Raw genomic sequence first — 17,234 nt, 5'->3', positions numbered from 1 at the left:
TAAATCCTGAAGGATATTGTCAAATTTTGGTGTCATCTCAAATAACTTAATGTAAACCTAATTAGTATGGCAGGATTATAAGACCACAAGATACAGGAGCAAAATTCGGCCCATCGAGTCTGCTCCGCCATTTCATCATGTCTGATCCATTTCCTTCAAAGCCCCAATCTCTTCTCTTCTCCTTGTATCCCTCATGCCCTGACTAATCAAGAATCAATCAATCTCTGCCTTAAAAATACCCAATGACTTGGCCTCCACAACTATCTGTGGCAACAAATTCCACAGATTCACCACCCTCTGACCCAAGAAACTCCTCCTCATCTCCATTCTAAATGGATGCCTCTCTATTCTGAGGCTGCGTCCTCTGGTTCTAGACTCCCCATCATAGGATTCACCCTGTCCACATCCACTGTACTGAGGCCTTTCAATATTTGATAGGTTTCAGAGGGAGATTTCAATTAGGTCACCCATCATTCTTCTGAATTCTAGTGAATAGAGGCCAAGAGCCATCAAACGATCTTCATATGACAAGCTGGTCAATCCTGAAATCATTTCGTGAACCTCCTTTGAACCTTCTCGAGTGTCAGCACTTGGATATGTCTCATTCAGAACAACTTTAGAATTAATCAGGAGCGTGGCATTACATTCAGCTCTTATTGGCCACTGATTCACTACCCACAGGTCTATGTGCTTGAGAGGTAGGCCCCAAGATGAACTTGAACTTAACCTATCTATATTAATGTACTCTTTAACAAATCAGTCATTCTAACTATGATGATCAGTTTCCGACCACGATAATTAGTTTTATGACTATGTTGATCAGTTTCCAAAACAACTTGTGTCAAGTGGCATTCTGATCAAAGATTCAAAGTACATTTATTATCAAAGTATGTCTGCAATTTACAACCCTGACATTCGTCTTCCAAATTCTTCATTTCCACAGCTGCACCTTGTGATTTCAAAAGACATCATTGCTTGTAACTTTCAATGGAAAGTAGTAGTTTGCTAGCTCTGTCATTCACTTTTGGGCATTTAAATATTTTAATATGTTTATTAACGTTATGTTAAGACTTACTGTTTGTTTATTCGGTGGTCAAAAGAGATGGCCTTAATGGTATTCATCTTATTTTCCCTCATGAATACTGAGACCCATCCTAGTTGGGGGGGGGGGCGGGGGAAGAAAGAAGGACTTTGAGTAGTTAGGCCCACAGGAGGAGGAGAATTTTCTTGGAGTTTTTTTTTGGTAAATCATATGAATCTCCTGTGTCTTCAATTCTCCTGAGAGCGCTCTCAGCCAGGGAGGGCAAAGAATGAAATTGCACCATCTAGTGGCTTAGTTGGGTGGTGGGGTGGAGATACTTCTCTACCAAAGAAGGAGTCAAGTGCTCCTTCCCTCTGCTAACCTGCAGGTCACCCTTGGGTAGGTGTCTCAACCCCAGCCTTCTGCCTTCTCCCTGTTCCCCTTCATGCCCTGACTAATCAAGGATCTATCAACCACTGTCTCAATGACTTGGCCCCCACAGCCGCCTGTGGCAACATATTCCACAGATTCACTGCCCTCTGGCTATAGAAATTCTTCCTCACCTCCATTCTAAATGGATGTCCCTCTATTTCGACACTGTGCCCTCTGTCCTGGACGTCTCCACCAAAGGTAACATCCTCTCCACATCCACTCTATTGAGGCCTTTCAACATTTGATGGGTTTTAGTTGGAAGCCCCCACATCCTACTGAATTCCATTAGTAACAGGCCCAGAGCCATCATACGGTAACTCTTTCATTCCCGGAATCATTCTCGTAAACTTCCTCTGAACTCTCCAATGCAAGCACATCCTTTCTCAGATGTCGTTTAGATGGATTTCAGACAGGCCTCTGCTAAGGTTCCACATGGCAGGCTGCCCTGGAGGTTTAAATGCATAGAATCTATGCATTAGAGGTACGTGAGCCAAACACTGGTAAATGGGACTTAATTGAATGGGGGATTTTGTTTGGCTTGGGCCAACTGGGCCTGATAACTAAGACTTGTGTAAATTGAGGGTCCTCATCATCGAGCATCTCCGCTCCCTCCGCCAAAAGCAGAACTTCCAGGTGGCCAAAGTTTTAATTCTCATCCCCTTCCCATTCAGATATGTCAGTACGTGGCTTCTTCTTGTCCCTCAGAGTGGAGGAGTAACACCTTATATTCCATTTGGGTAGATTCCAACCTGATGGCATGATTATAGATTTCTCTTTCTGGTTAAAAAAAATTACTTCCCTCTCCCTCCACTTTTCTTCTATTCCCTACTCTAGCCTCTTCCCTTTTCTAACCTGCCTGTCACTTCCCCCCGGGTCCCCTCCTCCTTCCCTTTCTCCACTCTCCTCTCCTATCAGATTCCTTCCTCTCCAGCCTTTAAACTTTCCCACCCACCTGGCTTCACCTATCACCTTCTAGCTATCTTCTTTCCCCTCTCCCGTCTTTTTATTCTGGTGTCTTCCCCCTTCCTTTCCAGTCCTGAAGAAGTTTGTTGGCCTGAAAGGTCTATGGTTTATTCATCTCCATAGATGCTGCCTGCCCTGATGAGTTCCACCAGCATTTTATTTGTGTTGCAGAATTTCTGGTGTTTATCTAAGTCATGTTTCTTTTGTGAACTACGTATTGCATTAGAATTAAAATGGATGCTAATTAATTTTGTTTCCTTTTGCAGGTTTAAATTTGATTGTGGTACTTATTTCGGTTAGTTTTCTGGTAATGATATCAACAGCACTCCTATTACTGTGTCTGTTCTGGAAAAGAAGGTGGGTCACTCTGGCAAACAGTTGTAACTTACTATTCTGTAAGTGAACACGTATACTTTTGCACACTTGTTAAACACCCAAGTTAGTGCGGTCTTTCATTGATTCTATTATGGTTATTATTCTGTTATAGATTTGTTGCAAGAAAATGGATCTTAGGGTTGTAAATGGTGATGTAGGTGTACTTTGATAATCAAATTACTGTGAACTTTGAAAATTGACTTAAGATGTAAAAATGGATCCTGTTTGTTACTCAGGATGACCTTATGTAACCTTTACATTAATCAGACACTAACCAAAATTAGTCAGCTTACCCATGATATATGTATTACTTGTATGCTGAAGAAATCACACTTCAGGTTTCACAGAAGGATAGTTGGTTTGGACTATTTTGTGACCATCAAACAGATTCTACACAGTTACAGTTGAAGTCAGAAGTTTACATCTACCATAGCCAAATATATTTAAACTTAGTTTTTCACAATTCCTGACGTTTAATCCTAGAAAACATTCCCTGTCTTAGGTCGGTTGGGATCACTACTTTATTTTAAGAATGTGAAATGTCAGAATAATAGTAGAGAGAATGATTTATTTTAGCTTTTATTTCTTTCATCACATTCCCAGTGGGTTAGAAGTTTACATACACTTTGTTAGTATTTGGTAGCATTGCCATTAAATTGCTTAACTTGGGTCAAACAATTTGGATAGCCTTCCACAAGCTTCTCACAGTAAATTGCTGGAATTTTGTTCCATTCCTACAGACAGAACTGGTATAACTGAGGCAGGTTTATAGGCCTCCTTGCTCGCACACGCCTTTTCAGTTCTACCCACAAATCTTCTATCGGATTGAGGTCAGAAAATGATGACAAGTCTGGTTCATCCTTGGGAGCAATTTCCAAACGCCTGAAGGTACCACGTTCATCTGCACAAATATAAGCACCATGGGACCACGCAGCCATCATACCACTCAGGAAGGAGACGCATTCTGTCTCGTAGAGATGAACGTACTTTGGCGCGAAAAGTGCAAATCAATCCCAGAACAACAGCAAAGGACTTTGTGAAGATCGGTTGCAAATGGGTCTTCCAAATGGACAATGACCCCAAGCATACCTCCAACGTTGTAGCAAAATTATTTAAGGACAACAAAGTCAAGGTATTGGAGTGGCCATCACAAAGCCCTGACCTCAATTCGATAGAAGATTTGTAGGCAGAACTGAAAAAGCGTGTGCAAGCAAGGAGGCCTATAAACCTGACCCAGTTGCACCAGTTCTGTCTGGAGGAATGCAACAAAATTCCAGCAACTTATTGTGAGAAGCTTGTGGAAGGCTACCCAAAATGTTTGACCCAAGTTAAACAATTTAAAGGCAATGCTACCAAATACTAACAACGTGTATGTACACTTCTAACCCTCTAGGAAAGTGATGAAAGAAATAAAAGCTGAAATAAATCATTCTCTCTACTATTATTCTGACATTTCACATTCTTAAAGTAGTGATCCTACCTGACCTAAGACAGGGAATGTTTTCTAGGATTAAATGTCAGGAATTGTGAAAAACTGAGTTTAAATGTATTTGGCTATGGTGTATGTAAACTTCTGACTTCAACTGTACCTCCTGTATTTGTGGTCACATACTGATTCTATCATCTCCCTGATAGTTTCTCAAGCTCCAGTAGCAGGTACAATCTCTTCCTTGGGCTATATAAAATAGACTTCCTTATTAACGTTGATGCTTTAGAATTAACTGAACTTACGGACTTCATTGGGAGTCCTGAAGAGCGTCTCCACCTGAAACATGGCTGTTTATTCATTTCCAATTTCCATTGATGCTGAGTTCCTTCTGCATTTTGTGCGAGCTGTTCCAGATTTCCGACATCTGCAGAATCTCTTGTGTTTATTCGTTGGGAGTCTCTTGTACGAAGACAAAATTTGGATTCAAATAGGATTTCAAAGTCGTTGTCGAGTTTATTGTCATATGCACAAGTACATATTGTTGGGAGAGTCTAGGAGCAGAGGGGACAGCCTCAGAGTAGAGGGGCATCCTCTTAGAATGGAGATGAGGAGAAATTTCTCCAGCCAGAGAGTGTTGAATGTGTGGAATTCATTGCCACAGGTGGTTGTGGAGGCCAAGTCTTTGTGTATATTTAAAACAAAGGTTGATAGATTCTTGATTGGTCAGGGCATGAAGCAATGTGGGAAGAAGGCAAAAGATTGGGGCTGAGAGGGAAAGTGGATTGTAGGTTTTTGCAAATAAAATAGTGGAGGTGTTTTATGTTTCAGTAAAGTGGTAACGACTCATTTATTGAGCACCAAAAAAACTGAACTCAAAGCTGGCTAAAAACCTTCATCAGACACCCTCGCCCAAACGACCCAGCTAGAGTTGATCAGGCCCTGGCTTGTGTCCCAGCCGCACTGGTCCACGGGTCATGCTTCTTGATCCACAGCCATCTGGAGGCTCGCTCAGCAGCCTCTGTGACGGGCCCGATGGCTCTTTTCTTTGCCACTCCCATAATGCGAAGAAGACAGTAGGTTCTGCATGGTGAGCAGCCAGCAAATCCTCTATACCCCACCTCTACAGGTTGGCATCGTGCCCTCCACCCCTGACTCTGGCACCTGCTCTACCAGCTCCTGGTATTTGGCTTTCTTACACTCAAACGCCTCCTCAGTCTGGTCTTCCCAAGCGACTGACATTTCTACCATGACCACCTGCTTCGAGGTTTCTGTTAGAATGACCATGTCAGGCCTCAGGGGTAAGACCATAAGATATTGGATCAGAATTAGGCCATTGAGACTGCTCCACCATTTCATCATGGCTGATCCATTTTTGCTCCTCAGCCCCGATCTCCCGCTCCTTCATGACCTTGTTAATATTGATTCCGAGGAAATTACAGTGTCACAGTAGCATTGCAAGTGCACAGATATACAAATGTTAGAAGAGAAATAAGAAAGAATAAAAAATAAGTTACCTCAGACAGTCTAACAGGACGGGGGTCATCACTTCCCCGGCTATAGGTTGACTCATTATACAGCCTAATGGCCGAGGGTAAGAATGAACTCATACAGCGCTCTTTGGAGCAGTGCAGTTGTCTTAGTCTTTTACTAAAAGTGCTCCTTTGTTCAGCCAAGGTGGCATGCAGAGGGTGAGAAACATTGTCCAGAATGGCCAGGATTTTCTGTAGGGTCCTTTGTTCTACCACAGCCTCCAGAGTGTCCAGTTTGACCCCTATAACAGAGCCAGCCTCTCTAATTGGCTTATTGACCCAGTTGGTATCACCTAGCACACCACTGCATAGAAGATAGTACCGGCAACAACAGACTGTTGGAACATGTGAAGGAGAGGCCTGCATACTCCAAAGGACCTCAGTCTCCTCAGGAAGTAGAGGTGACTCTGGCTGTTCTTGTGCACAGCCTCTGCGTTGGTGCTCCACTCAAGTCTGTCATCCAGGTGCACCCGTGAGTACTTGTAGGTCCTCACTGCATCCACATCCTCACCATAAATAGGGCATTCTGAAAGAATGTCCCTCTATTCTGAGGCAGTGTCCTATGGTTTTGGACTCCCCCACCTTAGAAAACATCCTTTCCACATCCACTCTACTGAGTCTTTTCAACATTCGATAGGTTTCAATGAGATCACCCCTCATTCTTCTGAATTCCAGTGAGTAGAGGCCCAAAGCCATGAAACACTCCTCATATGACAAACCTTTCAATCCTGCCATCATTTTTGTGAACCTCCTTTGAATTCTCTACAATGACAGCAATTCCTTTCTTAAATAGGGGGCTCAAGATTGCTCACAATACTCCAAGTGCAGCCTCACCAGTGCTTTATAACATTACATCCTTGCATTTATATTCTAGTCCTCACAAAATGTGTGCTAACATCACATTTGACTTCCCCATCACCGACTAAATCTGCAAAATAACCTTTAAGGAATCTCTGTAAACTCTAGAGACTATTGTGCGTGAAAATCCCAGATCAGCCAGCTTGTCTAGCACCAACAATCACTCCAAGGTCAAAGTCACGTAGATCACATTTCTTCCCCATTCTGATATTTGGTCTGAACAACAACTGAACTTCTTGACCAGGTCTGCATGCGTTTATGCATGGAGTTGCTGCCACATGATTGGATGATTAGATATTTGCATTAATGAGCACTTGCAGAGGTGTATCTGATAACATCGCTACTAAGTGTATATTCTGTTCCATTACTCCAAATATTGATTTGTCGAATATATATGATTTGTGTCATATAGAAATATTTATTTTTGACATTTTATTGTTTGTAGGAAGTCTGGAAAAAGGATGCACTGTTTGTCCCTAAAAGGTGAGTTATTTTGTTCTTAACTTCAATGTGTGAAAACATTAGATACCTTTTCATACTTTAAATAATCTGTACACCCTCCCCGACCAAATGTTATCAATCTGCCCCAAGACGTCTTCAGCTTTTTTTTCACTTTTTTTTATTTTTATTGAACACAAACAAAAACCAAAACACTAAACATATGCTAACGAAGCCAGGGAATCACACATAAGCAGCAACAAATATATAATGATTAACTTTAAATAGACAAATAAACAAGAAAATCCACTCTGAATACTGTTGGACAGAAGGAATATCTAAAAGGAGTCACAAAACAGAAACATTTCCAGAGATAACCCGAAATGTTGACAAATTTGTACAGTCTTTACAGCTTTCTGGTTATGGGAAGTTTTCAAAGTATTAACATATAGTTTGGACTCTGACATAAAAAATATAAATTAAGGTTTCTTATTGCTGTATTTGCATTTATGGATAAAAAATTTGCTGTAACTTAACAAGATTTATGATAAAGAAATGATCCCTATGAGATTTGGTATTATTAGTAAACCCAAATAAGACATTTTCAAAACAAAAAGTAAAATCCACATTAATATATTGATCTATAAATTGACAAACATCAACCCAAAATGTTTTAACATATTCACAAAGCCAAAACAGGTGAAATAAATCCACTGATTTTAAAACCCTACAGTGAACAATGAAAAGAATCATAAGGAGGAAAAAGGTGAAATAGTATTAAAGCAAGCTAGCAAGCAACGTCAAAGTGTAAAAGCTTTGTCAAGTATGTAAAAAATAAAAGAGAGATAAGTGTGGATATAGGACCGCGAGAAAATGAGGTCGGAGAAATAATAACGGGTGACAAGGAGATGGCAGATGAACTAAATGAGTATTTCGTCTCCGTTTTCACTGTGGAAGACACTAGCCGGATGGTGAACGGTGTGAGGGAAGAGAAGTGAGTTACATAAATGTCACCATATGCAACCGAGAAATTCATTTTGTTCAGGCATTCACAGAAGTGCAATAAAATCAATGAAAGACCGCACGTAACAAGACAGACAACTGATGTGCTAAAGACAACAAACTGTGCAAATACAAGCAGAAAAATAATAATAAATTAATGTAACACTTAACCAACAGGCTGGTATATGTCTAGGGGAAAAGGAGATCCAGCCACACACCAACCCCACCTCCCATACACGTGAGAATCAAGTTTATGCCTTGCTGTTTATGAATCAAGTTTATGCCTCGTTTATGCTGTGAGAATCAAGTTTATGCCTCGCGCCCGCACACAGTATCAAATTCACACCAGATACCGTTATGAAATACACTTTAAAGAGTTTACTAAAACTAAAAGAGTACTAGGCAATACAATATATATGAAAGGAAAGAAAAAAAACAAAAGGCGCCAACTTATCAAAGTTCAGTCAGTTTAGTGCACATCGTTGGAGCTCAACTCTCGAACCATTCGACCCCTCGTCGCTTGCCTCCGACCTCCAAGTCTTCGCACCTGGGACCACCCCCGGTGGTCAACCAAGCAGTGCAGCGCACGTCCACCTTCCTCGGTGTCTTCCTCTCGACTCTCCTCAAAAGACCGCGAAACCACCCCCCCCCCCCAAGTTCCCAGCCTCACAAGACAAAATAACATTCCCCATTGGTTAACAAATGAATACAATCCCCATATCAGCAAGTCTAAAGCTAAACAACTGCGAGAGAAACACTTATCAGACAAAGAAGCATTCCTACTCTTAACAAACCAAAGAAGCCATTTTGAGTAACATACACAGGACATTGTACATTAATAAGCAATAAATCTCAAGAACATGAGATGAAGTGTCCTTGGAAGCAAGTCCCTAGTTTGTGGGAACATTTCACACTGTGCGCGTTCACTGTCCATGTGTGGACTGGAATGAAAGCATAACGTGGATCCCAACGTGGTGAAAGTGGTGACCGTAAAACTTTCCAGTGCCAGTACAAATGAATGGAAACGCTGGAGGCTGACACTGTTGAACGTCCTGCCTCCGGTGACTGTAAGGTTTCCAGGTGAACGATGAGGTGCTGCCCCCTATAGTGATCTTGGCCTCTGCATTTCACAGCCACTTGAGCCGCTTTGAAGTGCCGATCATCGGAGCAAACTGCATGAAAGTCCAGAATGAGGTTTAATATCACCAGCATATGTCGTGAAATTTGTTGTTACGCAGCAGCAGAACATTTAATTTTTTTTTAATTTTATAAAGATACAGTGTGGAACAGGCTCTTTCACCCCTTCGAGCCACACCACACAGCAACTGGCCAATTTAACCCTAGCCTAATCACGGAACGCCGGCTGATGGTGTAGTAGCATCAGTGAAGGCTCCCGAGTTCGAATCCAGCCGGCTCCCTTGCACACTTTCCATCCGTGCTGGGTTGAGCGTCGAGCTAGAAACTCAGCCTCGTAAAAATAAGAAAGCCTGCTAAAAAAAATGTCGTCACGACGGCATCCCGATGACTCCACTCAGAGTTATGGGCTTTCTTTTCTTCTTCTAATCACAGGAACCTTTACAATGACCAATTAACCTATCAACAGGTACATCTTTGTACTGTACATTGCAATACATAGGTAGTTTAAACTGTTAATTATGGTAAGAAGTATATACTGGTAAACATATTTAAAAAGTTAAATAAGTAGTGCAAAGAAAAGAGAAAAAAGTATTGAGGTAGTGTTCATGGGTTCAATGTCCATTCAGAAATCAGATGGCAGAGGGGAAGAAGCTGTTCCTGAATCATTGAGTAAGTGCCTTCAGGCTCCTGTACCTCCTCCCTGATGGTAGCAATGAGAAGAGAGCATCTCCTGGGTGATGAAACTACCAAGTGAAAAACTACCAAGGCTGTTTATACGTCTCCTTGTTCTTTCTTCAGTTTGTGATACATCAATGAAAGGGCAGAACTGTCACAGGAGTCAACTGCAGCCAACAGAGTCAGATATCATCACCTTCACCAGTGAGGAGGGATCATGCAGGAGCATCACTGGAAACACCTTATCAGGTAATGGATCTATCACCTGATCAGTAAATATCAATTAGAACACTTTCTGACACTCAGGTGATTTGAGGGAAATAAAGGGAATGAAGGGCTTGTGATATGAACGGCATTTGATGGCTCTGGTCCTGTACTGGCTGAAACTTGTTAGAATGAGGGAGAATCTCATTGAAACCTATCGAACGTTGAAAGGCCTAGACAGAGTGAATATGAATTGGATGTTTCCTTTGGTAGGGTAGTCTAGGACCAGAAGGCACAGTTTCAAAATAGAGGGGCATCTATTTAGGATGGAAATGAGGAGGAATTTCTTTAGCCAGAGAGTGGTTAATCTGTGAAATTCATTGGCACGGGCGGCTGTGGAGGTCGAGTCATTGTGTATATTTAAGGTAGAGGTTGATAGGTTCTTGATTAGTCTGGGCAAGAAGAGTTCTGGGGAGAAGGCAGGAGACTGGAGTTGAGAGGGAAATGGATCAGCCATGATGAAATTCTGCTCCTATGTCTTATAGTCTTACGTCAGAGGTATATTTTTTTACACAAGACGAATGAGTGTGCGGAACATGCCGCCAGAGTGGTGGTAGATGCAGATACATTTGGGACCTTAAAGAAAATCTTAGATAGGCCAATAGATGATCGAAAGATGGAGGGCTATGTAGGAGGGAAGAGTTAAATTGATCACAGAGTAGGTTAAAAAGGTGGGTGCAACATTGTGGGCCGAAGGGCCTATACTGTGCTGTAATGTTCTATGTGTATCTATAAAAATTGGTCAGGGTCAATGGGAACATGCTAAATTTCTTTAGCCTCTTGAGGAAGTAGAGGCACATGGCACTTTCATGGCCATGGTATCTAAATAGTTGGACCGGGATCAGCTTTTGGTGGTTTATTCTAGCTACAGTTCATCTTTTGAGTACTTAAGGGCCTGTTACCGTGCTGCATCTTTAAATAGAATTTTTAAAATAAATTAATTAAAGGGAGTGGAGTTATCCTCAGTATGTCACGGCCATCTTTTCCCATTCAGTTATGATATGCACTGGTTGTAAGAATCCAAAGCAACACACACAAAATGCTGGAGGAACTCAGCAGGCCAGGCAGCAGCTGTGGAAAAGAGTAAACAGTCGACGTTTTGGGCTGAGACCCTTCGTCAGTCTTGTAATCCTTGTGCATCGATGGTGTGACCACAATAAGTGATGCTTTGTTTAAAGAATTCACACTTGTTGCATCGTGCTCTGAGCCCATACCTTATAATGTTTTTAATGCTTTTTTGGGGGGATTTTGGAGAAGTTCCTCGTCGTGCTTGCCAGCAACAATGGTGTCATTGAGTGCCTGGGGCAGCCTTGCAGCAGCTAGTCTGCCAGAGTGCAGGTTCAGATGCCACTACAAAAATAGGCCTATTATAGCAATAAAGCCCCATGTGAGTGTTTATGGTGAGAAACACTTTGGACTCTTCGTCCATCTCCATCTGTAGATAGGTCTCAGCTAAGTCCACTTTGCTTAAGTGTTTTCCTCAAGAGAGGATTACAAAGATATTCACAATCCTGGGGAGAGGGTATTGATCTGCTTTTAGTAGTCAGTTGATCATGACCTTAAAGTCATCACAGATTCTGACAGACCCATTCCTTTTGGCCATTGGGACCGCTGCTGTTGTCCATGGGCTCCACTCAACCTTTGGAAAAGAATTCCTTCAGCCTGCATGTGATCTAGCTCACTGGCTACTTTATCTTGGATGGTATAAGGGACCAGATGGGCTTTGTAAAATAATTTTCATTTAAAACCATTTTGCTCATGTTATGGTTGAGTTTTCCAATGTCATCCCTGAACACTGCTGTGGCTTCATCCAGTACTTTCCTTTATTCACTTTGTTGATGAGGCATGCAATTGGTGATGGATCTCCAATCTCAGCCAATCATGGTCGTACAAAGCTGACCCTCCTGTTTTTACCACAAGCAAACCCAATGTAGTTTGTTGGTTGTTGTAGTTCACTGTTAAAAAGGTCATTCCCACAGGAATTATCTTTCTCCAGTATAAATTCTTAGTTGGATATCTGCAGGCTTCTGTTCAGTATCTTTTAAATGCCATTAAAACTCATTTTGTGGAATAACTGAAACAGCCAAGTCAGTTTCCAATTCCATTTCAATTAATTTGCCATTCAGTTCAGTTCAGCACAAAACATACTCCTAATAAACAATGCTTCAGATTGGTCATATCTCTTTTACTTCTTGGCCACAGGTTCATTTTCAGAATTATCTGAAGCCAGTGTAGATATGTTGGGTCTCTGTTTATTTTCTGATCCTTGGGGTTCTTTACATTTGGAAATGCATGGCTTAATTTGGGACAGCCAACATGGCTTTGTGCAGGGCAGGCTGTGTCTTAAGTATTGCCTACAGTTGTGGTTGCCCCACTATAGGAGGGGTGCAGAAGAGGTTTACCAGGATGCTGCCTGGTTAACACAGCATGTGCCATCATGAAAGGCTGGATAAACTAGGGTTGCTTTTCTCTGAGCAGCTGAGGTGGTAAGCAATCTGATAAAGGTTTCTAAGATTATAAAAGGCATAGACAGACAGGGAGTATCTTTTACCCAGGGTTAAATGTCTAGTTCCAGAGGGCATGCATTTACAGTTAGAGGGTGCAGGTTCAAGTGTGATGTGAGGGGCAAGTTTTTTACTCAGAGAGTCATGGATGCCTGGAATGCGCTGCCTGGTATGGTGTTAGAGGCAAATACATTAGAGGCTTTTAAGAGGTGTTTGGATGGGCACATGGATATAAGGAAGATGAAGGGATATGGACATTGTGTAGGTAGGAGACATTAGTGTTCGGGTGCTTTTGACTTGCTTTTTAGCTGGTTTGGCACAAATTGTGGGCCGAATGGCCTGTTCCTGTGCTGTAGTCTTCTATGTTCCAGGAGTCAGGAATGACGAGTAAATTGTAAGATTTCAGTTTATTTTTAAATACAAACATATAAAGAGCAGAGAAACGATGCTGAGAGGTGAATGGATGCAAAGACAAAAGACAGAAAAGAAGCCAAGAAAGCAACTCTGAAAAACTCATCACTTTTACAGAGAAGGCATAAGACATTCCTTAGATAAAAATAAACATACTAATAAGCTATGTAGGTAAAACAATTACATCATGTGGGTAATGTGCTGATACTTGGCCAATGAAAAATGAGAAAGGTGATAAACCGTTAGTTTTGCTGCTATACCACTTTCTGCTAGTGTGAAAAATACGTTTGTTAAAAAGTACAGATCTTACAGAAAGTATTATTTTTAAAAGAACAGTGGTTTCCAACAGATACGAAGGGCCAAATGAGTTTGTCCTGTGAGTCACTATTGTAGACTAATGTACAAGCACTATGTATTTGATTGTTTAACATATGGCTGTCTTTGCACAATTGTTCCAGTAGAGTACGCAGAACCAGACATTCTTCAGGGTGGAATTACGGCCCAAAAGGCCTCATCGACATTCAAGCCTCCAAATGACGATGGTTACACCATTCCGCTCGTTGTGAGTCACTACGACGTTCCATTCTCGTGCAAGTACCACGAATACGCTGAACCATTTCTGAACCAGGAACCAGAATATGCAACTCCATTTGTTGAACCAAGTGCAGAGGTAGAAACGTCCTCAAAGAAAAATGTCTGTATAGTAAAGGTTATCCCGCCAGTGCAAGAAACACTGTAAAAGCCTTGGTATGTCCAGTGCCTTGCAACACTTACCTGACCATTAAACTGATCTGTGTTGTGAACTGAACCATCAACAAGGTGGGCACGAAGCAGCCCAGCCAACTAGGAAAGTCAGAATGGAAAGCAAGTTACATCAAAAGAAAGTCGTCAATGTCTGATGATTCTGTGGTGCTGGTGTACCATTAAGCACTATGACTTGTGAACAATCGGCATGCGTAGGTTTTAAAACCTACATCACGTTCCCGAGCAATGAAGGAAGTTGACAATACAGCAATATTTATGCAGTCAGGTTTAAAGAACGTGAACTGGGGGTAAACCATTGTCTCTGGCAGTAGATCCAGAGCAAGCAGACTGCATGATTACATTCAAACCACTGTGAAAGCTTTGAACTTTATAAATGCAATGCTGTCTACGAGGAAAGTTTTTGCAACCTCTATTTAATGTATTTTTTAAATATTATATAAAAGCACTTCTTAAAATAGGATTGGATAGTTTCATTGTATTAATTGCTATCCATATCTGTTACAGAATATTTTTTTTGCTACCAAAAAACTGCTGGATTATCTAATTGGTAATTAAATGATTTGTATTAATAAAATGCAGTATCTAAGTTTCTATGTAACCTTGTTCCATTGTTCAAAGTGATAGGATTTGGAACTCTTAAAGTGTGGAAGTTTTATTTACTGCCTATTACGCTGCTGGCGTTTAGGGCAGCAATGAAGTTCCTCCCTCTGTCTGTCCTTGGCCACACAAACGTAGGATTCTTCATTGCTGTTTCTGTAACGATTTTGTTTTACCCATCAAGATTGTAAGCCCTGAGCTGAACCCCCAAACCTGGAGGACTGGTGAACTGCGCTTCATCTGGCTTCTACCCTTTGACCTGTTTGGCATGGGTGACCCTACCAAGAGCCAAAGCATAAAGCCCTGACTCCAACCAACATAAACCTCCAGGTCATTGAAGCATGCAAGCCTCCAAACCATGACAAGGTTGAGGCCCTCTTGCAGGGAAGTCTTGAATGTACAGCACAGATTAAAAGCGAGGGCAGAATACTTGACCTCCTGACCCATTCAGCAATTAATTCTGTACATTAGGCCACTTTCCCACAGATCCATTGATAACTTATTGTCCGTATGTACTGTATACTAATTGATCATTCACAGCATTCAAGTAGAGAATGCTAAACTTTTACAGCCGTCTATATTAAGCTAGGAGTACCTAATCAAGAGGCCACCTAATATATTTACTTTTAGAAATTCTTCCAAAATTGCATGGTCCTTATATCACCTTGGATAAGAGAAGCTGGACAACCTCCAGTGGGGAAAAGTTTCTTTATTCTTTATCCATTTTCTAGAACAGCTGGCTTGAGACTGACGGAAATGAAGGTGTCAAGTTTGGGCTTAGAGTGGAATAGGCTCTTCTGGCCCTTCACACCACACTGCCCAGCAATTGACAATTTGCAATGACCAATTAACCTACCAACCAGTACGTCTTTGGACTGTAGGAGGAAACTGGAGCACCCGGAGGAAATCCATGGAGTCACAGGGGAGAACGTACAAACTCCTTGCAGGCAGCATTGGGAACTGAACCCATGTCTCTGCTACTGTAAAGCGCTGTACCAACCACTATGCCACCGTGCCACCCTAACTTAGTTAGGCCTAAACTTCTGACTCCAGGCATAGGGCTATGGAATTGAATCTTATCTCACCCTGGCATGTCAGTTAGTTCAAATGTAATTAGGTACCAACAATAAGCCAGAAATGTTTATTTTTGTATACTTTTTCCTGCACTCCAAGGACCACAACCTTGTCGTTGGGTTTGGAGGCTTGCGTGCCTCACTGACCCAGCGAGCTGCATTGGCTGGAGTCAGAACTTCATGCGTTGGCTCTTGGTAGGGTCACCTATGCAAAACAGGTCAAAAGGCAGAGGCGAGACTAAAAGTGGAACACCAGTCCTCACAGTTCGGGGGCTCAGCTCAGGGCTGACAACCCTGATTTGTCGAACAAAATTGTTACGGAAACAGCATTGAAGAATCTGTCTACATCTGAGTGCAACTGGTATTCTTGATACTCTACCCAGGACTTGCACAACTGACAGTAGTGAAAATTAAGCAACTGACTCAATTAAGGAAGCCCTGAACGCTGCCAGAGATGGAGGAACTTCATTGTTGATCTAAACACCAGCAGCTTTATGGGCAATATGTTTTCCTGCATCCTTTTCTGTATATAATTGCTAAAGTTATCTGACAAAAATTATAAGAAGTGAACATATTTGGAAGCCAACATTATTTGAAATTGTTTATTACAAATATATAGTTTATGCATCATATGTTGTATATTGAGAAGTAGTGTGTAATTGGGTACTATTATTATTAGTTTCAATTGCTATCCTTATAAATAAGCAAGCTGCACAATCTATATAGCAACAGGTAAATGTATCTGCCAAGAATTTCAAAATCAAGTTTATTATCACCGACTTGTTGTTATGGGGAAATAATAAACACGAGAAAATCCAAAGTCTCACACACAAAATGCTGGAGGAACTCAGCAGGCCAGGCAGCATCTATGGAGAAGAGTGGACATTGGAAACAGTCCGACTGGAAACAGTCGACATTTCAGCCCTAAGACCCTTCTTCAGGACTGAGAAGGAGAGGGGAGATGCCTGAATTAAAATAATATATAATAATCACAGGTCAGTAAGGATTTTACCAAAAATGTGCTTTATACTAGTTATAAATGTCAGTAGTTAATGCTACAGAAACTAAAGCTTCAAGTTCAAGTTTATTGCAATACATGTATACGACCAAACGAAATGAAGTTCCTCTGGACCAGAGGTGCACAACACAAATTGACATATAACTCACACACAACACATACAGTAATATTCATCATCCTTACATGCCGTGTCATACGATCTGGGCGATCATGGTCTTTCCATGACCATGATTGTTCTCACCAAATTTTTCTACAGAAATGGTTTGCCATTGCCATCTTCTGGGCAGTGTTTTTACAAGTCGGATGACCCCAGCCATTATCAATACTCTTCAATAGACAATAGGTGCAGGAGTAGGCCATTCGGCCCTTCTAGCCAGCACCGCCATTCACTATGATCATGGCTGATCATACACAATCAGTACCCCATTCCTGCCCTCTCCCTATATCCCTTGACCCCACTATCTATAAGAGCTCTATCTAACTCTCTCTTGAATGCATCCAGAGACTTGGCCTCCACTGCCTTCTGGGGCAGAGCATTCCACATATCCACCACTCTCTGGGTGAAAAAGTTCTTCCGCATCTCTGTTCTAAATGGCCTACCCCTTATTCTTAAACTGTGGCCTCTAGTTCTGGACTCACCCATCAGCGGGAACATGCTTCCTGCCTCCAGTGTGTCCAACCCCTTAATAATCTTATATGTTTCAATCAGATCCCCTCTCATCCTTCTAAATTCCAGTGTATAC

At 41.6% G+C, this 17,234-nt stretch overlaps 1 protein-coding gene across 2 annotated transcripts in view; it reads left to right on the top strand.

Annotated features, from left to right (window-relative positions):
* Window positions 1-14,401, top strand: part of LOC140715876 (discoidin, CUB and LCCL domain-containing protein 1) — a 167,814-nt gene extending 153,413 nt beyond the window's left edge. Inside the window, exons 12-15 of one of the 2 annotated variants that reach the window (XM_073028362.1) lie at window positions 2,683-2,773; window positions 7,053-7,090; window positions 9,983-10,108; window positions 13,500-14,401. In XM_073028362.1, coding sequence (XP_072884463.1) covers window positions 2,683-2,773; window positions 7,053-7,090; window positions 9,983-10,108; window positions 13,500-13,777 — 533 coding nt within the window. In that variant the 3' untranslated portion in view covers window positions 13,778-14,401. Of the gene's footprint in view, window positions 1-2,682; window positions 2,774-7,052; window positions 7,091-9,982; window positions 10,109-13,496 lie in introns of both variants that reach the window. The other variant, XM_073028361.1, reaches the window with a different exon arrangement.
* The last annotated feature ends 2,833 nt before the right edge of the window (window positions 14,402-17,234 follow it).

The sequence above is a fragment of the Hemitrygon akajei genome, chromosome 24, assembly GCF_048418815.1.
Source record: "Hemitrygon akajei chromosome 24, sHemAka1.3, whole genome shotgun sequence".
Taxonomy (NCBI): Eukaryota; Metazoa; Chordata; class Chondrichthyes; order Myliobatiformes; family Dasyatidae; genus Hemitrygon; species Hemitrygon akajei.
The sequence above is the reverse complement of the archived record's forward strand: the minus strand, read 5'-3'. Positions and strand labels throughout refer to the sequence as shown.